The sequence below is a fragment of the Pipistrellus hanaki genome, assembly GCF_964339955.1.
Source record: "Pipistrellus hanaki genome assembly, chromosome: 19".
NCBI classification, from domain to species: Eukaryota; Metazoa; Chordata; class Mammalia; order Chiroptera; family Vespertilionidae; genus Pipistrellus; species Pipistrellus hanaki.
In genome coordinates, this window is record NC_140521.1 from 23,713,998 (window position 1) to 23,741,338 (window position 27,341).

The 27,341-nt window shown below is 46.6% G+C and overlaps 1 protein-coding gene across 5 annotated transcripts in view; it reads right to left on the minus strand.

Moving 5' to 3' along the window:
- The window catches only part of JHY (junctional cadherin complex regulator), a 105,374-nt gene that overhangs the window by 74,008 nt on the left and 4,025 nt on the right, over positions 1 to 27,341 (minus strand). For all 5 annotated transcript variants that reach the window (XM_084868431.1, XM_084868427.1, XM_084868429.1 and 2 more), the window contains exon 3: positions 13,409 to 13,922. In XM_084868431.1, coding sequence (XP_084724557.1) covers positions 13,409 to 13,922 — 514 coding nt within the window. The remainder of the gene's footprint in view (positions 1 to 13,408; positions 13,923 to 27,341) is intronic.

The window sequence follows — 27,341 nt, forward strand, 5'->3', positions numbered from 1 at the left end:
CCTGGTAGGGGGTGTGCAAGAGGCAGCTGGTCGATGTTTCTCTCTCATCGATGTTTCTAACTCTCTATCCCTCTCCCTTCCTCTCTGTAAAAAAATCAATAAAATATATATATTAAAAAAAGAAAGATACTCACAGACTAAAAATAAAGAGATGAAAAGTGATATTTAATGCAAATGAGAACAACAACAAGCTGAGATAGCAATACTATGTCTGACAAAAAAGACTTTAAGACAAAGGCTTTATAGTAGAAGGACACAACACAATGATAAAATAAGCCAAAAGAGGATATAACTCTTGTAAATATATTTAGAGACACCTAAATATGTAAAGCAAATCTTGATAGAGAGATTGACAGTAATACAGTAGGAGACTTTAATATCATATTGACATCAATGGGTAGATCTTCCAGACAGAAAATCAACAAGGAAAGAGTGGCCTTAAATGACATACTAGACCAGATGGATTTGATTGATATCTTTAGAGCATTTCACCCCAGAGCAGGGGAATATACATTCCTTTCAAGCACACAAGAAACATTTTCTAGGATCGATAACATGTTAGGACACATAACAAGTGTCAATAAATTTAAGAAGGCTTCAATTGAAGATGGCTGCTGATGGGAAGGCAGGCTGTAAGACAGTATGTGAATGAGAGGACGAAAGGAGAGGGGTGTGTCTATTTGTGAGTTATATTCCAAGGGACTGTTGGGGATTGCTGGACCGGGCTCCCCTGACTGGGCAGCCTCCATTGCTGCTGAAATCTCTCCCAGAGCTACCGGCTCTGCCGCAGAGACCGCGTCATCATCTTGAAGGGGAGAGTGGCTGTGATCAGAAGCCTAGCCTTACCTTCAACCAGGAAGAATCAGATACCTCCTGGGACCCTACAACCACAACACCAAGGGACCAGCTGTGAATCCATGAACACCTGGTCTCAAGCAGCCCAAATATTCGGACTCCAACAAGCTCTGCACCTTCTCACAGAAAGGTCAGATTCCGCCCAGAGAGAGGTGAGGTCTATGATCCAGGCTGGAGGGAGAAATGTGCACAGCGAGATCTGGAGATTCAGAGCAAGTCTGTGCCCACAAAATCCACGGCCGTTGGGGCCAGGATAGTCCACGAATGTGGAAGGAGGTCTATAAGGCTGCTGACAGAGGGGAACTCCAGAAATCAACCCATAACTGGGTGGGGCACAAAAAGGCAGCCTGAAGTTCTGGCAGTAAACCGCCTGCGTTGTGCCAGGGGAAAAAGACTTGGGCAGAGACATGAGCAGAGTTGCGTGCTGTGCCGGGTCGAAAAAAATCACAAATTTGCTGGCTTACTCTGGCTCTTTTTTCTCTTTAAATCCTTGCTTTTGATTACTAAGCCCAGTGCGTAGGATCACCCAGTTAAAAACACTCTCAGAGACTGCAGGGGAAAGCTGTTTTGTGGAACCTGGGGATCAGAGCGGGAAGAAACTATCAGAAAACCAGCTCTGGGTAAGTCCATTCCCCCAAACCAGTATTATGTGCGGCAGGGAAAATAAATTCTAAATACTGGGTAGAGAGGAACTTATAGCCCTGGATGTCAATACAGACACACTGCAACCCAGGGATTAAATCACAAATTGACTCTTGTGTAAATTTAACTAACGGCAGGCTGAGAAACAAAGAAATACTACCTGCTTGAAAATAGTATTGTGGTTTACAACACAGAGGAACAGTGGAATGCAGGGAACTTCAATACTGTCCTGACTACCTGACAGGAAACAGGTGTGCCAAACATAACAATGGAGGAAATGAGTGACCTTCACTACTGCACATTTTCATTTTTTATTTTTTACTTAAGAAACTAAATTTTTTTCTTACTTGATTTTACCCTTTTAATGACTATATTTTTATTTTTAATAAGTATTATTACTACTATTATTTTACCTTTTTTAAAGTTTCATTTTCTTTTCTTTTCTTTTCTTTTGGGATTAATGTTCTATATTCTATTTTCATTTTTCCTTTAGCATCATTTTACTCTATCTCAACTTTACCTTTATGCCAATGCTCTCTCCCTCACTTTTCCCCTTTGTTGTCCTATTTCTCTTACCCTATAAGATTTTCCCTATTCCTTCTTTTTACCCCATTAAAAATTCATCCTACTAACATATCTAATTTCAAATCCTCTGCTCCAAGTCTATACATACTTCTCTCTTCTCTTTCTTCACTATCCAATTTTCTCTCTCTCTTCCATTTTTTTGTTTTGCTTTTTTAAAATGTTTTTTGTTTTATTTTGTTTGGTTTTGCCCTTCTTTCTCTCTATCCTATTGTTGCTGTTTATTTGATTGTTAATTAGATTTTTTTGTTGTATGTCTGATTGTTCCTCTTTTTTTTTTTTTTTCCTTCTGTTTTTCCTCTCCTCACTTGGTATTAGTTGTTGTTTATAGTTTGCATTCATCTCTGGTGTTAGTTGTTTGCAGTTTTTTTTTTCATTAGTTGTTCTACTGAGTTTTCTCCATATATAAATAGTTTTTTCCCCCTCTTTTTTATTCTCTTTATTTTTTTTCTCTTACTTCCCCCCCCCCCTTTACTCAGTATCATTTTTGCAGTCTCTTTTGTTTTGTTGTTTTGTTTTTTATCTCATAATTCTCTTTTCTTTGGTGATCACATTTATTTGGGATTATTAATATCATGAATACATTTGTGTTCAGTGTCTTCTGCATTTTGCCTTGTTGTGTTGTATTTTGTTCCTTTATGTCAACGCAGGAGAGAGAAAGCTACATAACCAGATACCCAGAGAGAAGAGATCATGGGGAGACAAAGAAACAATCCACATATGAAAGAATAGGAGGCATCATCACTAAATGGAGGCAAGCAATAAGTCAGATAGAGATTTCAGAGAAATGGTTATAAGGTCGCTGAAAAGGTTGGAAAACAAATTCAACAGTATGTGTAAGAACCAAGAGGAATGAAGAAGAACCAAGAAGTGAAAAATGACATCACTGCAATAAAGAACTCAATAAAAAGCATCAACAGTAGACTAGAATAAGCGGAGGACTGCACAGTGAGCTAGAAGACAAGGTAGGAAAAAATACCCAAGCAGAGCAGCATCTAGGAAAAAAACTTGAAAAACAGGAAGAGAACCTAAGAGAACCTTCGGGTAACACAAAACAAAACAACATTTGCAAAATAGGGGTGCCAGAAGGAGAGGAAAATGAGCAAGGAATAGAAAACTTGTTTGAAGAAGTAATGACAGAAAATTTCCCTGATATTGGGAAGAAAAAACCCACGCAAGTCCAAGCTCACAGAGTTCCAAACACAATGATCCCCAAAAGACCAATGCCAAGGCACATTACAATTAAACTGGGAAACACCAACAACAAAGTAAGAATCTTAAAAGCAGCCAGAGAGAGACAGAAAGTTACCTATAAAGGATCCCCCATCAGACTAGTGACTGATTTCTCAACAGGAACACATCAGGCCAGAAGGGAATGGAATGAAATATACAAAGTCATGCAAAACAATGGTCTTAATCCAAGAATACTGTACCCAGCAAGGCTATCAATCAAAACTGAGGGTGAAATCAGGAGCTTCACAGAAAAAAATGACCAGGGGAGTTTATTACCACCAAACTAGCAATGCAAGAAATGCTAAAGGGCTGCTGTAAAAAGAAGAAACAGGAAGGGTAGAAGAAACACAGGCCTATCAATAATAACTTTATTTATTTTAAAAATATATTTCTTTATTGATTTCAGAGAGGAAAGAGAGAGATAGAAACATCAATGATGAGAGAGAATCATTGATCGACTGCCTCCTGCACATCCCCTATTGGGGATTTAGCCTATAACCCAGGCATGTGGCCTTGGCTGGAATCAAACCTGGGACCCTTCATTCCACAGGCTATGTTCTATCCACTGAGCTAAATCAGCTAGGGAAATAAAAACTTTAAATGTAAATGGATTAAATGCCCCAATCAAAAGACATATGATAGCTGAGTGGATAAGAAAACATGAACCATTTAGCTGCTGACTACAGAAAACCCACCTCAGAAAAAAGGACTCACATAAACTGATGGTGAAGGGCTGGGAAAAGGTATTTCAGGCAAGTGGAAATAAAATTTAAAAAAATTAAAAAAAAAAAAGCTGAGGTAGCAATACTTATATCTGACAAATTAGATCTCAAAGTAAAGGATACAGTATAACAAGAGATAAGGAAAGCCACTTCATAATACTACAGGGAGCAATCCAACATGAATAACTCTGATAAACATATACACACCCAATATAGATTTAAAAAAACTTCTGGAGGATATCAAGGGAGAGATTGACAATAATACAGTCATAGTAGGGACTTTAATACCCCACTAACACCACTGGACAAATCCTCTAAACAACAACAACAACAACAACAACAACAAAAACACCCCTGAATACACTAATAACTACCAAATAAATTGAAACAGCGATAAAAAATCTTCCAGCAAGCAAAAGCCCTAGTCCAGATGGCTTTATAGGGGAGTTCTACCAAGCATTCAAAGAACTAAAACCCATCCTCCCCAGACCATTCAAAAAACTCAAGAGGAAGGCACACTTCCAAGCTCTTTCTATGAAGCCAGCATTACCCTCATCCCAAAACCAGATAGACACCACAAGAAAATAGAACTATAGGCCAATATCCTTGATGAACATAGTTGCTAAAATCCTCAACAAAATTCTAGCAAATTGGATTTAGAAATACATTAGAAAGATCATACACCATGACCAAGTGGGATTGATTCTGGAGATGCAAGGATGGTACAATATCCACAAATCAATAAATGTGATACATCACATAAACAAACTGAGAGGCAAAAATCACATAATCATATCAATTGATGCATTTGACAAAATCCAACACCCTTTCTTAATAAAAACTTGAGAAATAAGAACAAAGTTGGAGGTATTATGGTACCTGATATCAAACTATACTACAATGGCATAGTAATCAAAACAGTATGGTGCTGGCATAAAAACAAACATACATATCAATTGAAGAGAATATAAAGCCCAGAAATAAACCCACATCTTTATCATCAATTAATTGTTGACAAAGGAGGCAAGATTATACAATGGGGTAAAGACAATCTATTCAGTAAATGGTATTGGGAAAATTGGAACTAGACCTCCTTTTACACCACCTTGGACAAGGGAAACAAAAGAAAAAATAAACAAAGGGGACTATATCAAACTAAAAAGTTTTTGCAACAGCAAAGGGAACCATCAACATAATGAAAAGACAACCTATTAAATGGAAGAACGTACATCTAATAAGGGGTTAATATCAAATTTTATAAAGAACTTCTACAACTCAACACCAAAGAAAACCAAACAATCCAATTAAAAAATGGGCCATCCCTGGCTGGTGTGGCTCAGTGTCATCCTGGATGACACATCATTTGGAGTGTCATCCTGTACACCAAACGGTGGTGGGTTTGATTCTCATTCAAGGTGTGGGAGACAATGCTCAATGTTTCTTTCTCACATCCATGTTCTCTCTCTCTCTCTCTCTCTCTCTCTCTCTCTCTCTCTCTCTCTCTCTCTCTCCTCCCCCCCTTTCTTCTCTCTAAAATCAATTTTAAAATGGGCAAAGTATCTGAATAGACATTTCTCCATAGAGGAAATACAGATAGATGCTCAATAGACATATGAAAAGATGCTCAATGACACTAATCATCAGAGAAATTCAAATTGAAATTACAATGAGACATCATCTCATGACCGTCAGAATGGCTTTCATCAATAAATAAAAACAAGTGTTGGTAAGGATGTGAAGAAAAGAGAATTCATATGCACTGTTGGTGGGAATGCAGGCTGGTGCAGCCACTGTGAAAAGCAACATGAAATTACCTCAAAAAATTAAAAACTGTCTTCTGACCCAGAGATTGCACTTCTGGAAATATATCTGAAAAAACCTGAACCATTGATTCAAAAGAATATATGCACCCATATGTTCATTGCAGTGCTATTTACAAAAGCCAAGATTTGGAAGCAGCTCAAGTGCCCATCAGGAGATGAATGGATAAAAAAGCAGAATGGAATACTAGTCGGTCATTAAAAAAAAGAAAGAAAGAAAGAAAGAAAGGAAGAAAGAAAGAAAGAAATCTTAACCTTTGCAACAGCATGGAAGTTCCTGGAGAGGATTATGCTAAGTGAAATAAGCCAGTCAGAGAAAGACAAATAGCATATGATTTCACTTATATGTGGAATCTAATGAACAAAATGAACTAACAAAATGCAAACTGACTCATAGATACAGAGAACAGACTGATAGCTGTCAGTGGGGAAATGATAAAGGGTTGGGTAAAAAGGTGAAAAGATTAAGCAAAAACAAGAACAAAACCGCATAGACAGAAAACAGTATGGTGATTACCGGAGTGAAAGAGGTGGGGTAGGTAGGCGAGGGTAAAGGGGGGGTAAATGGTGACAGAAGGAGACAACACAATATACAGATGAAGTATTATATAATTGTACTCCTGAACACTACAAATTTTTTATTGATTTTTTTAAGAAAGATAGGAAGGGAGGGAGAGAAGAAGGGAAAGAGGAAAGAGGGAGGGAGAAAAGGAGAGAGAGAGAGAGAGAGAGATGGATGAGGGAGAGAGAGAGATGGATGAGAGAAACATCGATGAGAGAGAAGCATCGATCAGCTGCCTCTTGCACATCCCTTACTGGGGATCGAGCCTGCAATCTAGGCACGTGCCCTGACTCTGAATCAAACCATTGACTTTTTGGTGCATGGAATGTTGTTCAACCAGCTGAGTGAGCCACACTGCCCAGGGCTGTTCCTTGTTTAGGTTTTAAGTTCTGAAATATATTCAAAGAAACCAATTGAGTCGTTAAGAAAAAGGAAGAGAGAAAAATGAAAGGGCTCTATACGTCTTGTTTTCAGTTACATCCCCTGCCCTGGGGAGAGCTTGTTCGCTGACCCACCTGGTGCCTCAGTAACAGCCTCAAAGGTGGGTTGATCCTCAGAACGGGAAGTGGAGTCTACCTATGGCTTCCTATTGCCTTGAAGGCTAAGGTCTTCTATATCCACATTTGCAAAGTATCTGTAATTTCTTCCCAAGAAATTACCAGGAAAGAGAAGAATAACTCGAGTAAGGGCTGCCTGCCCTTTTTTGAGCCCGCACTAAATTCATCCTCCTCAGTCTGCAGTCACATTGGAATCCAGATGGAGAGGAAGGACATTTTTCAAGACACTGTCTCCTGTAATGGTGACCATAAATTGACTCAAATTCTAAGGGGTTTCAGACAAAGACTTGTGGCGATTGAACAAATCCTAAAGGAGAGCCAGCACGAGCATTCACCAGCAGAGCGACTGTCCAGTGCGATGCTCAGGTGCCCTCTAGTGTGTGCTGGTTTGTGCAGCAGCTCCTTGCTTCACACATCACGTGACTAAGATCCTGTCATGTCTTCAAAGGTGACTTTCCCGGTGCATTTTAGTGTGCAGTCGATAGATCTATGAAAAATGGCCAAAGGATTGTGGAGCAATTGAATTTAAAAATCAATGTTTCTCTCTCTAATTCGTAGGAGCCATTATTTACAGGCAAAAAAACTGCAATTTTGGTAACTGAGCAATCAAGTGGTATGAAGTTACAAGGATTCCTACGAATGTTGTAAACTGTAAATACACAGGCATGTTTTAAACGAAGAGATATTGAAGTGTACAGAGTGCCCCACCTGTTCCTCTTCACCCTATACACTAACCATCAATTATCCTCCCCAAGTTTTTTTTATGTATACCCACCAAATATGACACATATTTTCTCCTCCCCACTTCTTTATACTGTATATACTATATACAAAATATAGTATATACAGTATAAACTATCCTGCACCTTTAATTTCTCTCTTAATAATAAAGCCTGGTATGTTGTCCATAACAGTTCATAAAGATCATCACTTATTTTTTAACAGCTACAGTTGTATTCTATTGTGTGGAGACACTATCATTTACTTAGTACTCCCCAAATGGTAGACATTTGGGTGATTTCTAATCTTTTGTTATTACAAATAAGGATGAAATAAATGATCTGACACAAAAGTTATTTCAAAACTGCACACATATAACTAAGATTAAATTCCTAGGAGTGGGATGTGTTGGGTAAAACAAAATAATAATTGCTAACATGTATATAGTGCTTTTTATAAGCTAGATTTTGATATAAAAATGTGTAGATCTTATATCCCACCCCTTTATTTAACCTTAATAGGATTATTAAGAGCTATTATCCCGTTTTAGAGATGAGAAAATGGAAGCACTGAGAGGTGAGTGAACCTGCCCACAGACAGACAGCTAGCAGGCATTAGCGTCATCCAACCTGTCTCCAAAGCTTATACTCTCAGCCATTATACCTTATTTTCTCAAGGGGTGTATGTGTTTGTATTTTAAATAGATATTAATACATGGCCCATACTGGTATACTATTTATTCTCTCACCAGCTTGACTGTACTCTTTGCCTATCGGTTCATCAAACTTGGAGGATTTTGTTGTTTAGTTATCGGTGAAAAATGGAATGCCAATGTGGTATTAATTTGAATTTCTCTTATAATACCCTGAGATTGGATATATTTTCATATGCTTATTTTGTGTATTTTTATCCTGGAGTATTGGTCTCCTTATTGATTTATAGGAGCTCTTTAGATATTTGAGATATCAGTGAATTGTCTGTGATATAAGTTTAAAATATTTTCCCTAGCTTGTTCTTTATATTTTGACTTTCATAAGCTTTCTTCCTATAGCAGTATTTGATGTTGTAGTCAAATTTACCAGTCTTCTATAGATTATAGATTTCAAATAATTTGAAGATAATAGGATACATTTCCCATTTTTTCATAGTTTTTTTATGGTTTACTTTTTAAAAATTAAATATCTGATCCACTTAGAATTATATTGTTAAATGATATGAGATATGGATATGACTTCATTTTTCTCCAGGTGGCTTACCCATTGTTACCCTTGACTTGAGATACTGCCTTTATCAAATCCAGTTTCAGACCTTACATTCCCATATGTAACTGGGTTTTCTATATTTTCTATTCTGTTCTTCCATTTTCTGTCTGTATATATACAAAATATTACCAGGCTTTATGCTATACTATATTACCTAGTAGGGCTATTTTCTCTAATGATGACTCTTAATTCCAGAGCGCTCTTTTATTATCCAAGCCAATTTGTCTTATGAACTTCATAATCAGCCTGTCAAGTTTTATTTTAAAAATAACTATTAGTATTTTTATTGGGATATTAACTTCTTAGATTTACTTTCAAATCTTCCTGAACACGATACACTCCTGAAGAGCCTTAGTCTGCTGCAGCCTGGCCTGGTGCTTGCAACAAAACCAAGTATTAAAAAGCTGGGTGTTTTGGTTGTGTGCATGGTAATTGGGATTTCTGTATTCATTCAGTTCACAATAGATGCTATTTATCCTCTCAATGTCCCTAGTTGTAAGACATCTGTCATCTCTTTCAAAGACTAGAAGGGGAAACAGATCGTTGGAACGGGAAGAACCTCCAGGAGGAATGCTGCCTCATTGGAAACAGCAGCCTCCAAGCCATTCCTCCTGCCTCCACGCACAGAAGTCCCCACGCTTCGTGCATCACTGCCCCAGGTGGCTTCAGGGCTCTGATAAACGCGTCATGTTCTTTATATCCAGCCCTTGCTCCTCTTACAGAGATGCACTCTTGTCTCAGCCGAAAAGTCTGTATTTCAGGAAGACCCTGGGGAGCTCATAATCATTTTCAAGTTTGAGAAGCAAAAGACTCGTGGTTCTTAAAGTGTGGGCCTAACTGCAGAAGCGGCACGTTCTAGAACAGTGGTCCCAGCCTTGTTTTGGCCATGCCCCGCCGAAGCATCGCTAAAATCCTGATGCCCTCTCCCACGCACCCCCCCACGCACCCCCGTGACACAGAATTCTTATCATTCAAAAAGTGACTCCTATTCATGTAGAGGAAGCCTAAAAGGCCATTAACTTGGTCTCAACAAGCTTCCAAAGAATATGGCATCCATGAAGAGAAAAATAAAAGAACGAAAGAAAAGTTGAAGTACTGAGGAAGAAATCACTAAGAAATTGTTAAAATAATAATAATAATATGAAATGATATAAAAAAACAGCAACTAAAGTTTCAAAACATAAAATAGAGAACTGAAATGCACAAATATGTCACACTATATAGCTGTATACTATATATGAGGCCGCTAGAACCATAAGAAATGCTAAAAAATTCACTGTTAATAACTCATTCTCAAGTTGCCCCCCTGAAGAGCAAATTGCCCCCTTGTGGGGCGTGTGCCCCGCATTGGGAACCGCTGATCTAGAACCAGGAGCAAATTCAAACTCTTGGGCCCACCCTCACCCCCTAAGGCAGCAGTGCCCGGGTTCTGCCCAGGAGTCTGGTCTGAGCAGCCCTCACATGCCCCTCCTGGTGCAGTGACCGAGGCCCATGCTCCAGGTCGGGGATGCGGTCCTGGCCAGCCGCTGGGGTCACCTGGGGAGCTCTGACACACACCCCCCATGCACCCCTAATAAACCACATCAGAATTTCAGGGCTCAGGCCACGGAGTCAGTATTTTTAGTTTCCCAGGTGATTCCAACGTGAAGGCCAGGGTGAGGGCTCTGCTCTGCCTTGAACAATATTCTCGCCCCTGGCTCTCAGAATCGCCGGGGGTCTTCTTTCAAAAGCACTGATGCGGCCCTAGCCTAGAGCATCTGCCTGAGGGCTGAAGGGTCCCGGGTTCGATTCCGGTCAAGGGCACATGCCAGGGTTGCAAGTTCAGTCTCAGTGAGGGGTGTGCAGGAGGCAGCCCATTGGTGATTCTCTGTCATCATTGATGTTTCTATCTCTCTCTCCCTATTCCTTCCTCTTTGAAACCAATAAAGATAAATTTAAAATAATAATAATAAATAAGAAGTACTGATGCTGAAGGTCTCCTTCAGAGATGGAAGTTGGTCTGGATAAAGCAGAGAATCACTTTTTAAAAATGTGGTTTCTTGGGTGATTCTCATATCCAGCCAGGATTTCAAACCACTGCTCTGGAAATACCGTTTTCCACCACAAACTTCCAGTCACACCAAGGAAAACAAAGTTTGGATGCATTGGAAGAGAGGCATTTTCCAATTCTCATATATTTACGGCGTCTGTGCAGTGCCTTAGGCTAGTTACTTAGTTAAAAATAAGTGCAAAGCATAGCTCCTTGCCTATAAGAGAATAAACAACCTGTATTAGCAGAAAAGACTATGCATGTCACATGTAAATAATTATTTAAAGGTAATATATTCTATGCTACTGACTGTAACATAATTTTAAAAGTTACATATATCCTTATATCACTGTTAGGTCAAATTAATTTTTAAAAGAATAGGAGTAAAGATGAAAGAAATATATGTTAGAAATGGTTATGAAGCAATTTTGAATACAATTAGCAATCAGCCCTTAGATATTTGAACCTGAAAAAAGCAATGGACAAGGTCAATGGCCAAAGAATAATTCACGAGCTCAAAGCCAGGATGCGTTAGAGTCTCCTCCTTGGCACAATGAACACTGTGCTATGGCACCACCAACAGTCAACGCGACCCAACAGTGTTTAGTAAATGAAATGGTTTGCAAAGAACTTAGATGCATATATGCATAACCCTTGGACACAGACAATAACTACTAAGATAAATAGCAATTAAGATATCATCAATTAAACAGCTTATATTAAACATTTTCTCTTTTATCATTAGAAATACAACTATTTATTTTGGCCTCTCCTATACCAGCTTCTTTTGAGAACACATTAAAAAATAATGAAAAGTATCCTAGTCTGGGAGAAATAACGAGCTATAAACATTTTTCACATATATTGGACTATAAAATGTATTTATAATTTTAAGTGAGCAGTCAAAACTCAAAATTTCATGTATGTTTTATGAAACAAAAAGTTCATTACACATCTAAAACGGGGTCAAAATGTTGAAGACTCTATTTGAATTCAGCTACTTGTTTTGATAATTCAGCTAAATATACTACACCCACGCCTTCAGTTTATTATTAGCTACAAAGACAGGGATGTGACATATGCTTTAAGACTATAAAAGGATTTCTTTTTCTTTCTTTAAATATGGGCATCTCATTGGCTGTTTTCAGTGATTCGTGAGTTGGGCAGATCCATCTAGCAACGGAAAGGTGTTCCCTTAGGAATTTCTGAATCAAGAAAACAATCACAAACGTTCATCCCCTCTCTCCTGTTCCATTAGGAAGTACAGATTAAATGGGGTACAGCACCTTCAATGACACCAACTTAGACCTGGAGGCCTAAGGGAACCCCATCTAATGTAGTAACCTCTCCTTCGTATTTGAGAATGACCCCCAATAAGGGTGGTGGATACACCAATCCAGCCACACTCTTCTCTTAGTCCACAGACACACTCAATAGGAGGAGGGCTGATGGGTCTTTCTGAGTGCCCATCAGACAACACTGTTTACTGGCTTCCGTCTGAGAAAAACAAGTTTCACATGATCTGGTGTATATGGGGGTGAACGAAACGGATCCAGAGACGCGGAGGCCCGGGACAGACGGATGGGCCTCAGGGGAAGGGGGAGTGGGGAGTGGGGAGTGGGGAGAGACTGACTGAAGAACTCACATGCATAACCCCTGGGTACAGACAATAATTCGGCGAAGGCCTTGGGAGTGGGGAGGGGGGAGAGGGGTAGAGGGGGTCAATGGAGCAAAAAAGGGGGACATCTGAATGCTCTCAACAATAAAGATACATCTTAAAAGCTTACTGGCTTCAATAGATTTCACATCCGTCATCTGGGATAGAATTTATCTTCAAACGGTCAGAGGAGAAAGGGAGAACATGGACTATTGTTCTAACTTTACAGACGGGGAGACGAAGGCTAACAGTAAAGGGCAGTGCTGTGGGTATCCGTGGGGGTTAGAGAGGCTGTGTCTGCCACCTCCCCACGGCCACCCGACCGGCGTCAGCTCTGACCAGTCACTTCTAGTGTGAGCTGCTGTGGGTGAGTGTGTCCTGCCCTCCAGTGTGCTGAGGGCTGGGGCAGGGCTGGGACCCAGGGCTATCTCGGAAACCAAGGCAACCGACATGGAGTCAAACCTTAGTCCAGTTCATCTCCTGGAGCATGCGTTTAAATGCCTGCAGGCCCTGGAATAAAAGCATTTTGGAGATGATGATAATAGAATTACAGCAGTTACAGGCTGTAACCATTCATAACTTTCATTTTGCTCTCAGGAACTTGTGGGATGATTGCCTTCATTCCCCAAAGAGGGGCAAGGGGCAGGGCGTCTGAGTTCCCCCGCCAGGGGTTCACAGTGACACCACCGCCCCAGAGAAGTGCTCTCAGCCATTCAACACAGGGATGCCAGTTAGCGTGTCAGATGACACTGAAAGGAGCTACGTACCTGTTCCGTGTGACTCTCCTCCCTTCTCTTACTGTGAAGCTGAAGATAAGAGTCCACTTTAGGGGTGGGTAACCCCAAGGTCAGCTTGTTTTTTTCCACAAAAAACTGTTTGGCCTTCCTTCGCCGCGGGCCCCGTGACCTGGGCCAGAAAACCTCGTTGTGTGAGCTTGAACTGCGCACGCACTGGGAGAGGTTGCTGGACGTCCCTGCCAGGCCCCGGCCGCTCAGCCCCGAGGCCCGCGTGCTGTGCTGGGCCCCGTGCTCGAGGCTCGGACTCACGAACTCACTCCCGAGCAGAGAGGCGTCGCTGGGCGGGCTGGGGTCCTGCGGGCCGCCCCCCGCCGGCGGGCCCGGGGACGTCTCCGAGGGGAGGAGCGGGCGCCCGTGGGCAGAGCCGCCCGCGGACTCCGGCGACGGCGACGCCTCCGCGGCCGGCGAGTGCCCGCCCCCTCGCTTGCTCCTCCAGTTGGGGTCGTAGCGGAGGTCCGAGTACTTGTCTTCTTTGGACGGTGGGCTGCCCGGAGCAGAAAGAAGTGTCAACACTGGATCAAGATAAATGTGCGCACTATGCATTATGTTCAGTTGATCATTTAATGTGAAATCAACCTCAGCCTTCCTCCTATAACTTTCCTCTTTTTTTTTAATATATATTTTATTGGTTTTTTACAGAGAGGAAGAGAGAGGGATAGAGAGTTAGAAACATCGATGAGAGAGAAACATTGATCAGCTGCCTCCTGCACACCCTCCACTGGGGATGTGCCCACAACCAAGGTACATGCCCTTGACCTGAATCAAACCTGGGACCTTTCAGTCTGATGCTCTATCCACTGAGCCACACCGGTTTCGGCTATAACTTTCCTCTTACTGTCGGCATGGTGAAGACCTCGCCCAGGCTCACACGAGGCCTCCAAGCTGCACATGAGGGTGGAAAGGTCTTCACTATCACGGTTTATTAAAACAGGGGGTGAGCCGGAACCGGTGTGGCTCAGTGGATAGAGCGTCGGCCTGCAGACTGAAGGGTCCTGGGTTCGATTCTGGTCAAGGGCATGTACCTTGGTTGCGGGCACATCCCCAGTGAGGGGTGTGCAGGAGGCAGCTGATCGATGTTTCTCTCTCATCGATGTTTCTAACTCTCTATTCCTCTTCCTTTCTCTCTGTGAAAAATCAATAAAATATATTTTTTTAAGAAACGGGGGATGAAACCAGGCCGGTCAGTCTCTAACGGAACAAGCGTCTCTAACACTAAACCAGCAGCGCCTGAGGCTCAGGACCCTCTCGCTGTGCCCGCCGAGGACTTCCTGCAGATACACTGACTTCTCGCTCCCGTGGGCCAGGCAGGCATTTGGCTGCTTATCCAGGGTGGTGGTCCCCTGGGCACCCGTCTCTGTCTGCTCCCTTTCAGGGCAAAGCCAGATGTATCCCCACCGAGATCCTACTCAGATCCAGCCCCTGTTCAGTGACTGCTTTTAAAAAATGCTTTCAGAGAGGAAGGAAGAGGGGGAGAGAAACAGAAACATCAGTGATGAGAAATAATCACTGATAGGCTGCCTCCTGCGCACTGCCTCCGGGGATCCAGCCCTGGCCAGGAATCGAACCGTGACCTCCTGGTGCATAGGTCGATGCTCAGCCCGAGCCACCCTGGCCAGGCCGAGGATTTTACCTCACAGTGCACCTTGTGTTGGTAGAGTTTGTCAAATGTACCACGTACAGAGAGCCCCAGCCCTGGAGCCAGAAGGCGACTCACTGCAAAGCGCTGGGGCCACACTCAGGCCGTCAGGTCTGAGCACGGAGCCCTCGGCCGACGGGCGGCTGAGCCGGATGCTGCAGGCAGCGCTGTTCCAGCAGAAGGGCCAGCAGGCGGCCCGGCCGAGGGAAGTGACCTGGAGGGGAGGCCACCCAGCCCACCCGACCCCACGGCCTCCCCTGCCCCCGGGCCATCTCAGTGCGGAAAGCTCCTCCGTCTCACCGAGAGGGAGAGGCACGCTGGGGACAGGGCATGTGTAATGGGCCCTTTGATCTTCAAAAGCTGGGGACGGAGAGATTTTCCTCCCGCGAGCTCAGTGCCTGCGATTCTCTAATCCAAAAGAAAATGCAAATCAGCCAGCTTTTATGCCATTCGGTGCTCCCGTCACAGAGGACGTAATGTATGCTGGGTAAACAAACGATGGAGCCCCGGATGCTAATTGCCTCTCCTTCATGTGCCCCAGACTTCTTTGATTTGCTGCCATCGGGGGAGGGGGGGGGGGCCCGCTGCTCTCCTCTGCCATCGGGGGAGGGGAGGGCCCGCTGCTCTCCTCTGCCATCGGGGGAGGGGGTGGGCACTCTCCTCAGCCACGCGCCAGGACGACATGCCTCTCCCCTCTCAGGGCGCTGCCGTCCAGGTGTGTGACTCCCCTCGCTGGGCACCTCGACGTCCACGTCCCTGGGGCGCCCGGGAGGGTCCCCTGTGGCTTCCCGGGACCCGAGCTCACAGCAGTTTGGGGCGCTGCCACTCGCCTGTCCAAGGGCCCCTGGGCATGTGCTAGGGGGTGGAGCGGCCCAGCAGGGCACAGCGGACAGGCAGGGGCTGAGTTCTGGTCTGTCCCTCCGCGGGCAGAGCATGCCACCCCCGAGCCAGCTTCCCTCAGGGTGTGTCACATGTGCTCTGTGGATGGCCCGGACGGCACCCAGGGCTCAGTGTCCATGTCCCTCCTCGGTGCTCCGCTCCTTCCCACCGCCCTGTGGGGACCGGTCTCCTCGCCCAGGCGGGCTGGGCACCAGGACTGGCGTCACCCTCCCTGGCCTGCCTGCCATTCGGCAGGGCTGTAGACGAAGCGTACGTGTTTCTCAAATGATCGAGCCTCTCCCTGTGGCATTAGGCATTCTTTCTTTAAAAGCCGGTGGTAGTGACCGAGAACCTAAACGCGCAGGAAAGTGTCAGGCATTAGTGACTGGCTGAGGGCTCCTCTGGCGCTCAGTGACAGGGTGTGTGTGTGTGTGTGTGTGTGTGTGCATGTGTGTGTGTGCGCGTGTGACGGTGTGTGTGTGTGAGAGACGGTGTGTGTGTGTGTGTGTGTGTGTGTGTGTGTGTACGGGGTGGTTCAGGTGAAAAGGCAAGGAGCGCCTGGGAAGTGAGGGTCCCTCTCGCACTCAGTGACGGTGTGTGCGTGTGTGTGCATGTGTGTGTGATGGTGTGTGTGTGTGTGTGTGTGTGTGAGAGAGACAGTGTGTGTGTGCGTGTGTGTGTGTGTGTGTGTGTGTGAGAGAGAGAGAGACGGTGTGCGTGTGTACATGCGTGCGTGCGTGCGTGCGTGTGTGAGTGATGGTGTGTGATGGTGCGTGTGTGTGTGTGTGTGTGTGTGTGTGTACAGGGGGAAAGGCAAGGAACGCTGCCAGAGACCATTCCTGGGGAGAAGGCGCTGTCCCTCAGACCCGGTGCTGAAAGGAAGGCAGGAGTGGACTTCACCCTCCTCCGTGGTTTGCTGGACGCGGCAGAAGGTGCCTCATCCATTTGCTCACTCAGCGGTTCCACAGCTGTTTCCGGGGTGCACACCGGGCTAGGGGGGTGCAGTGGTGACTCATAGCCACAGGGGGTGCAACCGAGAGCGAGGGAGCCCCGATGAGGGCCTGGGGCTCGGGCGGCACCCAACCCCCTGGGAGGCCGGACTCCGGGAGGCAGCGGAGGCCTGAGGCGCGGAGGGCCAGCCTGAGCGAACAGCGTGTGAAAGGCACGGGGAGGAGGCCAGGGCACTTCCCAGGGACAAGGCCGGCCCGGGGATGGCGGCGGAGGGGGAGGGAGGAGCAGACTCGGAATGGAGGAGAGGTGATAACTTGAGGGGCTGTAAACTCTGTGAGGGGTTTGGCTTGGCCAAGCTCCTATGAGAATTTGATCAGCAAAAATAATTCACGGAGAGCAAAGTGCTAGTAACGCAAATGCTCCTGGTGCTGGGAAGGCAGTATCCACAGGGCCGGGAGGGTTTGGGAGCAGGCAGTCCTCGCGCTGTTTGAAGCAGGCGCTGGCAGCCTTCCGAAGTGGCGGGTCGTTGGAGATCCCTGCCTGCTCCGTAGGCTCCGGCAGGACGCGGAGCTGGCTGGACCGGGGAGACGGCGTATCCCATGGCATGCCGACCTAGGGAATGCTTCCAGCCAGTCGCTGGGTTTTCCTTAGAACAACCCTATGAGGGAGGTGCTATTTTATCCCCATTTAATAGATCAACCTGACAGAGCGCGTGTAACTTTGACAAGTTGCAGAGCTAACGAGCGGAGGGGCTGGGACACAGGCCTGGCCGTCTGTCCCGGCACCGGGCTCCGCGTCCACCCAGTTGCCCTTTCTCAGGCGGCTGTTCCCACGGGCGGTGAAGCGCACGCTGTCCACGGGCCTGCCTCATGGCAGCTAGTGAGCTGCCTGCTCAGGCACGTGGCCAGGAAACAAACAACACTGAGCAGCTCCCCAGCGCTGGCACTGCAGACTGAGGTGCGAGCAAAACAGACGCAGGCCGCGGGACCTTCCCTGCCAGTGGAGATAGGCCTGTTCTACCAACGGTGATAACCAGCTGACAAGTGAGAAACATGAAGAGATACAGGGCATTATGGGTATTTAAAACAGGAGGATGTGTCACTGGAAATGTGTTAGCTTCTGATCCCCAGATTCACTTGCTAAAAGATATCACGAAGTCCATTCTAACGCTCTAGCTCTAGTATCCTATTATAAACTCACAAGAGACTCCATACCTGAGGAGTGTCTACATTACAAAAACTGGCCCTGGCCGGTTTGGCTCAGTGGATAGAGTGTTGGCCTGGGGACCATAGGGTCCCAGGTTCCATTCTGGTAACGGTACATACCTGGGTTGCAGGCTGATCCCCAGTGGGGGGCATGCAGGAAGCAGCCAATCAATGATTCTCTTTCATCACTGCTGTTTCTCTCTCTCTCTCTCTCTCTCCCTCTCCCTTTCTCTCTGAAATCAGTAAAAATATATTTTTAAAAATTAGGCAGTCTTCAGTGACTGACAGAAATGGCTGCCTGACCCCCATCGCTGCAGGAATACTAAAACACTGGCGCTCAGATTGGTCGTCACATTTAACCAGCACTAACGAGGACTGGAGCAATGTCTGCGGCCACAGGGAAGCCCATGGTGCTTTGCTTCTGAGTAGTAATCTGGAGTGCTCGGGTTCTGAGAAACGGGATGGCAGAGTGTCTAAGGATGAGGGTCTGCAACCCACTGCCTGGCTCGTGCCTGATGCTCCCAGGACTGAGTTGTGTGGGCACATTATTTACTGTCTGTGCCTCAGCTTCCTCGTCAACAAAGAGGGATGGGTAACAACAGCAGCTACCTCACGGTGTGAGCGAATTAAGCAAATTTATATAGAGAGGGTATCCCAAAAAATGTATACACACATCCTGAATAATTATAAAGGCAGTGTTCATAAAATACTAGAGGCCCAGTGCATGAAAATTCGTGCACTCTCGGGGGCGGTCGGGGGAGTCCTCCTCAGCCTGGCCTGCACCCTCTTGCAGTCTGGGACCCCTCGAGGGATGTCCACCACGGGAATCGGGCCTAAGCCACAGTCCAACATCCTTAGCTGCGGAGGAGGCGGGAGAGGCTCCACCACTTTCGCTGTCCGCGGGGCTTGTGGCTGAGCAGAGCTCCGCTGTGGGAGCGCACTGACCACCAGGCCGCAGCTCCTGCACTGAGCATCTGGCCCCTGGTGGTCAGTGTGTGTCATAGCGACCTGGTTCTGCCATTAGGGTCAATTTGCACATATCCTTTTATTATACAGAGCATTTCATTTTCAAAATTGAGCTATTGAACTGTGCATACATTTTTGGGGACACCCTGTGCACGCTTAGAACTATGCCCTTCACACACAGTGAGCATCGCCAGGAGGCTCCCTGCTTGGGGCTGCCTGCTCCCTCCCGCTGCCGTGACGAGTGACACTGCTCGGGCCGCGCTTCCTGCTGGGCCCGCACAGGGCTCTCTCCCAGGGCACACGGTGGCCTCCGAGGCACCGAGCGCACATCTGCCAGCAGCCTGTGGTCTGCCAGGACGCGGGCACCAGGAGAACCTGTGTGAACTGTGGTTCGGGAAATGAGAGCAGGACAGGTCCGCGTCCCCCCTCTCCCTTCCCCAATGAAACACCTCAATAACTCGGAACACTGAAGAGGGTAGACTGGCAGAATCACCCGCTTCAGACCTTCCGAAGGAGCGGACTCCTCGCCTCCGCAGAGCTGCTCTGAATGCACAGGAGCACATCACGCAGGGAAGACAGGGCGGAGCGGCCAGGGGAATGCAGACGCTGTGACACAGACCAGACAACATGGGGCCTCGGCTAAGAAAACGCCTCTGAACCGGCTGTCCAACGCGGGGCTCTGCGAGCACTGATGGCAGGGCGCCCCCCCAACCTACAGAGACCCCCCACAATACCACTCCCCCCCAACCCTTTCTGGGTGGAAGTCGTATGTTGAAACAAACGGGGGTTATGTTTTGCCAAACCACGAGCATGGAGCCGAAGCCCTTTGCAGAAGCAGACCCGATGGCTGAGCCTGAAGAGCCATTGTGCGGGCTTGTGCGGAAGCAGCTGATTGTCTGTGGCCAGGTCGGCGAGCAGAGAGAGCGAGGAGTGCTCCTTCACCAGCGCCATCTGCGCGCAGCGCCCTCCCTGCATGAGGACAGTGAGGCCGCCACCCCTTTGTCCCTGCTCAGGCCCCAGGCGCCAGGTGCCCCTCAGGTGCCCCTCAGGTGCCCCTCAGGTGCCAGGCGGGGAATGGGCGTCCTGGAGCCTGTGCCAGGGTATCTGCTGGCCCCAATGGACCCCATTTGGTTACTGACTGTGACAACTTCACACAAAATAAAATAAAATCCCCATTTAATGAAGAGCCTCATCTTCAGCATAGTATTCAATAAAAAAAATCGCTAAAATCAGAGCATATTTCTAGCACAATTAACATGCTTTGCACACATAATAAAATATTCAATAACTGGCCACTTTGCCTGTTGATGAGGCGAAGGAAAGCATTGCTGCTAATCACTGAGCAGTTATTTATTTGCTACTTTATTTTAAGTAGCCGGTTAAATTGAAACTGCACATGTTATTATTGATTGAGGTTTAATTTAATCCTTTTAAACAGAACAATTATTGCCAATTTATATGCCATTAAATCTTTCATGCATATGAACAGCAAATTCAATTTTTATTTAAGTGTAAAGTTTTTAATGGCTCTTTAAGAACTATAAAATTGGCAATTGTTTCCAAGGATTTCTGAATTGTATGCTCATCTTAATCTTTTATCAACAGCTTTTAAGTAAATAAAAACACCAAAGGACTGAAATATCACTTTTGCAAGTATGAAATAAAATGGCTCCTCAAATACACCGGAATGCTTTGGGAAGGTTATCTACAACCCAGAAATTTCACTGAATGTAGGCACTTATTCTGCCAAAAACAACCACATTTTAATAGAAAAAAAAGATGGTTTTATGAACCGAAGGCCAAAGACTGTCTACAGAAACACACTAAACTAGAGGGGCTGCCTGCTATCTGGTGGATGTTATTTATAGCAAACATATAACTTGGATAATTCCAACTGAAGTCCTTTCTTAAAATAACCAGATATTTGCCCCCAATTATTAGAATTGTCAGTAACAGCCGTGGCTCAAGGACAACCTGTGAGTTACATGAGAACGACATGTGATTACATGAAAACAAATGGTCTGAGAGGGCAGGTGTGGCTGCAATGTCACCTTGAGCACCCCCCTTCTGGCAGGTGTGCCTTTTGGGGAGCAAGGACTGCCCACCAGGACCTGCTGTGGCTCACCTGGTGGGAGACCCCGGGCCGCCAGCAGGGGCTCCTGCGCGTCCCATTCCCTAGAGATGAGTCCAGAGTGGGGGCTTAGTAACACTCCGTGTGTTTCACTTTCCCCAGGGAGGACTTCCTGTATTTTCTTTTTTTTTCTTCTTTATATATATATATATATATATATATATATATATATATATATATATATTTTATTAATTTTGTACAGAGAGGAAGAGAGAGGGATAGAGAGTTAGAAACATCGATGAGAGAGAGTCATCGATCAGCCGCCTCTTGCACACCCCCTACTGGGGATATGCCTGCAACCAAGGTACATGCCCTTGACCGGAATTGAACCCGGGACTTTTCAGTCCCCAAGCCGACGCTCTATCCATTGAGCCAAACAGGTTTCGGCTGTATTTTCAATGTCAGACACGCACTCTGGGTTTCAGGGGAGCTGAGATGTCCTGGGACACGCAGGCCGGCCTCTGTGGGAACGGGGGGCGGAGTGTGCGGCTCCAGGCCTCTGGCTCCTCCTCCTCCATCAGCTGGGGCCGGCTGAGGAGCCTCAGCGGCTCTTAAGCCCCCCACATAGTCCCGGGCCAGGCCTTCCTTTCTTCCAGTCCACAGGAAGTGCTGGGAAAGCATTTTCTTTAAATTCAATTCATTGGTGATTCTTGTTATTAAAGCCTCTATATCTTCCAACTCGTCCCGGAGTAGAACTACATTTGAAAGCAGGAAAGGCATGAACTCAACTGTCCCTTTAGGAACTCGGCAGCAACCTTCCCAGCCCTCTTGGTAACTGACTGGCTGGCAGGTGATGTAAATTTATATTCTTCTTGGTAGAGTTTCAAAATCACTATTTCTTTGCTTGTTTCAGCCCGGTGCTGCGTCCCTGCGCTGCTGGAACAGCCAGAAAGAGCTGGTGGCCTCCAGGGCCATGGACCTGCCTTCATCAGACACAACTCCGCCTGGCACAGCTGGTCCTCCCCGCCACTCCTCTGCCGATGGCACCGGGCCTGTTTGGGGGAGGAGTGGGAGCACCCCAGGCTTAGCCACTGCAGAACTTCCGAGCCAGGGAAGGTCTGTAAAGCAGAAATGGCTGCGGCCTGTAACCAAAAGTCACGTCTCCGACATAATGATGCCCACGTGACCTGAAATAAATAACTAAAACGCTGTGGCCATCCCCCTGACACTGTGTCACCTGGAACAGAGTGCCATGTGTGAGCGGCCAGCATTCCAATCCACCTCGGAGACAAGAGAAGTCAGCGGGGAGGAACCCTGCCAGAAACCAGGGAAAGGAAAGCGGCCCTAGAAGGCCCCTGTGGTCCTGACAACACCGTGCTTCCCAGCGGCGCAGCAGCCATCCCTGCGCCTCCGCCTCCGGGGAGCAGCCCGCCCCAGCTCCGTGCTCCCCACGCGCTGCACAGCGCCACCCGCCTGGGACCGAGGGGCGAGGAAAGCGCTGTGGTTGGTCTTTACCAGATCTATTTGGGCTGGCCAGTGCTGCTATTTAAGACCCAGAAATCCTCACTCCCTACTGCACCGGTTCATGTGTTATTAATCCGAAACAACATATAGGGAAGCATTTGAGAGGGAAAATTACATGCCACCCCAAACAGTAAAAATGCACTTATTGCTGAGCCCCTTTCTTACATCAGACAAGCCTGAGGAGTCCACTTATTTCTATAATAGTTCCTCATTGTGCCTCTCCTGCCCGGTCACTTCCGGACAAGGGGGCTTATCGACAGGACACGGGGTCTTCCCTACAGGCTCCGGCCCCCAGTGGTCCGAGGAGGCACTTGCAGACCTCGAGGGACGGGAGCGTTTCTGTCTCTGAGGGAAGGGGGGGCGTGCAGGGACTCTGACCTCGCTGCCCTAATAACCTATCAGTCATGCTCACATATTCCGAGGGCGCCGAATCCTGTAAATATTTGTATGGCTTTAATGAAATATGATTTTACATGCGTCTGTACTCGGGCCTCAGTTTAGTCCACGTTAAATTCATTGTATCTTTATTAGATGGTAAATCGAATCCTTTGTCCGATCAGCCTTTGACCACCTGTCTAGTGACTTAGAGGCTCAGGCTCTGCCGCTGAGTCAGGACCCACACTGGCCCGACTGCCAAAGCTTCACTTCCTGCAGCAAAATGGGGGTAACAGCATCTCAAAGGAAAATGAGATAGTAGGTACAAAGCAAACAGTTTTACAAATGGCACATTACATTTGAGTGGTCTTGTAAACAAGACTACATGCATACACAAGCACACTTCCTCAGGGCTGTGCTGCAGCTCTCGGATGTTCTCAAAGGTTTTGTGAAGGTTCAGCAGGTCCTTCCTAATGCGCTAGGAATGACACTGATCTCTCTCTGCGTCAGCGCGCGGGTCAGGGGCTGGCTCTGGAGTGGGCTTAAGGATGATCGTGTGAAGATCCTCTCTCCGCTCAGGATTCATTCACTGCAGTCAATGCAGCTCCAATTTCCATTAAGAAAAGTGTCTCCTCTAATCCATTCACATTGAACTGGCTTTGGTGAGACACAGGGAGTAATTGCTTTGAGGAGGTGCTAGTAACATCAAAACACAAGAGTCAGGCTCGAGTGACTTATCAGCAGCTTAAAAACGCGTCTAAAAGCCGGAAGAAAGAGATTTCCCTTGGTTTTAAGGCAAGACTATGACTGATGTTTGGAACTGCCAGTCCCAGAATGCCTTCTACCTTACAGAAGGAAAGCATTCCTGAATTTATATTGAAAGACTGGTAGGAATTTGTCTACTTCGTGGCTCAAAAACTCCCAGATCCAAGCAACAATGCACCTGGCCAAGCTTCCCGAGACGCCAGGAGGCAGAGGAAGGGGCATAGCTGCCCCCTCACACGGATCCTGTTTTTGAGGCATTCTTCGGCTGAATGCCATCCTTCTGTTTCCCTTTAGTGGGGAAGTGTCCTCTGATGTTCAAACCATGACCCATTCTCCAAGGCAAAGCCATCGCAGGAACACGGCATTCTTTACGGATCTCTGACTCAGAAGACCAGGGTCCTAACCACCATTTTCACTTTTGTAAATATTATTCTTGATTTTGAAACGTACTGAGTGGGATTCACATTGTCCCTGGGTAAAGGGCAAGGTGAGAGCTGGGTCCCTGCACATCGACTCCAACAGGAAAGACGCAGCTCTGGGGAAATGAGGTCCCTTACTGGGTCCTCGCCTTGGTTTCTCCGTCTTAAAAGTGCAGGCAGGTTGCTGGGCTCTGCAAAGGCCTCCCCTTCCTGTAACGAAGCCGCCACCGCCGTTTCTCACCGGGAGGCCAGGCCTCCCTCCGGCTGGAGCAAAAAGGAAAATGTGGCCTTGGGGTGGAAGAGGGCCGTGGTCGGCAAACCGCTCCCTTGAATAATGAGTTTGCCGACCACTGGGAAAGGTGCTCAATCACAAGGAACAACAACAGCCCGTAATCATTGGACTTGAGAGTCTAGGTCAGTGGTCAGCAAACTCATTAGTTAACAGAGCAGCAACCGCGGCTCACAAGCCGCTTGTGGCTCGTGAGCTGTAGTTTGCCAACCACTGGCCTAGGGGCTCGATGGTGATGGAAAAATCAAATAAAATAAATAAAAAGAAGGCTTAAAGCACAGAGGCAGATTGCCTGCGTTTTCTGCTCCACACTCAGCAGATGTAAGACACGGGTGTAACGTGGCCTCTTTAAGCCTCATCTACGACCTTTCCAACGGTGGGGAGCGTGGCCCCCGCCAGGCTGCCCCGGGCCAGGGGCGTGGCACAGGCGAGGCCTCAGCGCGGCCCCTCACGAGCGCTCTGGCGCCAGCTGCTGTTAGAGCGCCGGTCGCCGTGTCCACTGCCTGTCTCCGAGCCCTATCGGTTCTCCCGCTTTGTATGTGTTTCCCCACTAACCGCAGCTTGTGGGGAAGAGACCGAGACGAACGAAGACTGCCAAGCGGAATATGTGTCGGCTGTCTCTGAGGAGGAAAATGAAAACGTTTCCTGCCACATTGCACGCCTTTAAAAAGTGTATTTGACACAAATGCGGTGTCAGGGTTCTGACACTCTTCTCGGTGCTGTTCTGTAGGTTAGAATTTTGTCAGGGTTTTAAAAAGCACAAGATCAACAGCAAAACAACCGATGTCCCCCCCAGCTCTATGCAGTCAGCGTGAGCCTGACCTTGGCTGTGCAGCGGGAGCAGGCGCCAGGCTCTCAGGGAAGAATGGGGTGAAGCTACGGATGAGCCTGCAGAGAAGCTGCTGCTGCTGTTACAGGTGCCGTGGCTGTCAGATTTTACTGTCTGGCAATCTCTGTCCCTGTGTGGTCTTCCTAATGCAAAGCGTGCCAGCCTGCAGCACCCTGCTCCCCACTGCCCTCCGCCCTCTGCCCTTCCCGGAACCTGCAATCTCCCGCCAGAGCACCGGGCGTCAGCTGAAGCCTTCCCCAGCCCCATGCCCTCAGCCCCGTCGTTCTGACAGCGTTATCACTGTACTTTGAGATCCTTAAAAAGCGTATGAGCATGAATCCACTCAATATTCCCAGAGGAAGACAGAGGATGGAAAGGACGGGAGACTCAGGAGCCGGCTCGATCTGTCTTTCAGAGGAGCCTCCCCGTGCCTGTCCCGGCCGGACGAGGGCCCTGTCGGTGGCCGGAGCTGGTCTCGCACCTGGATGGCCCAGCTCAGGCCCACTCAGCCCACCCGCCCTACACCGCGTCCAGATGCTCTGCCATTGAGCCTGCTCAGTGTTCCTTACTATGCCGCACACCTCACTCTAATTCTGTTCTTCCCTCTTTTTCTTTTGTAATCCTCACCTGAGGGTGTTTCCATTGATTTTTAGGGAGAGTAGAAGAGACAGAGGGCAACAGCGATGTCAGAGAAACACATTGATTGGTTGCCCCCGCAAGAGCCCCTACCAGGACCAGGACTCGGGGAGGAGCCTGCAACCGAGGTACATGCCCTTGATCAGAATCCAACCCTGGACCCTTTGGTCCGCAGGCTGATGCTCTATCCACTGAGCCGAACTAGCTAGAGCTGCTTTTTTTCTTTTTTTTCCTTTTTCTTTTCTTTTCTTTTTTTTTTTTTTTAAATCTTTATTGTTCATATTATTACAGATGTTCCTTTCCCCCCCCTCCGTTGCTCCCTTCCACCAGGTTTCCACCCCACCCTTTGCCCTTTCCCCACTCCCCATTGTCCTCATCCATAGGTGCACAGTTTATGTTCAGTCTCTTCCCACATCCCCCTCTCCCCTTTTCCCCAAGAATCGTCAGTTCACCCCCCTTCCATACCTCTGATTCTATTATATTCACCAGTTAATATTGTTCATCAGATTTTTTTTTTAATTTTTCTGGTTTTTAGATTCACTTGTTGATAGTTACGTATTTGTTGTTCATAGTTTTTATCTTTATTTACTTTCTCTTCCAAAAGAACCCCCTTCAGCAATTCATATAATTCTGGTTTGGTGGTGATGAACTCCTCTAGCTTTTTTTTAATTGGTGAAGTTCTTTATCTGGCCTTCGATTCTGAGTGATAGCTTTGCTAGATAGAGTATTTTTGGCTGTAGGTTGTTGCTATTCATCACCTTGAATATTTCTTGCCATTCCAGTCTGGCCTGCATGGTTTCTGTTGAGAAATCAGCTGACAATCATATGGGTGCTCCTTTATAGGTAACTACCTGCTTTGCTCTTGCTGCTTTTAATATTCTCTCTTTGTCTTTTGCTCTTGGAATTTTAATTATGATGTGTCTTGGTGTGGTCTTCTTTGGATTCCTTTTGTTTGGAGTTCTGTGCGCTTCCTGGACTTGTAAGTCTAATTCTTTCACCAGGTGGGGGAAGTTTTCTGTCACTATTTCTTTCAGTATGTTTTCAATATCTTGCTCTCTCTCATCTTCTGGGACCCCCATAATTCTGATGTTGGTTCGCTTGAAGTTGTCCCAGAGGTTTCTTACATTATCTTCAACTTTCTGGATTCTCTTGCCTTCTTGCTTCTGCGGAGGAGTTTCCTCTGGCTCTTTATGTTCCAAATCTTTGACTTGATTCTTGCAATCTTCCATTCTGTTTTTAGGACTCTGTATAATATTTTTTATTTCAGACAATGTATTCTTTATTTCTTGTTGATCCCTTATTATTTCCAGTTGATCCCTTTTCATATCCTCATAGGTCTCGTTTATTTTATCGGCCTT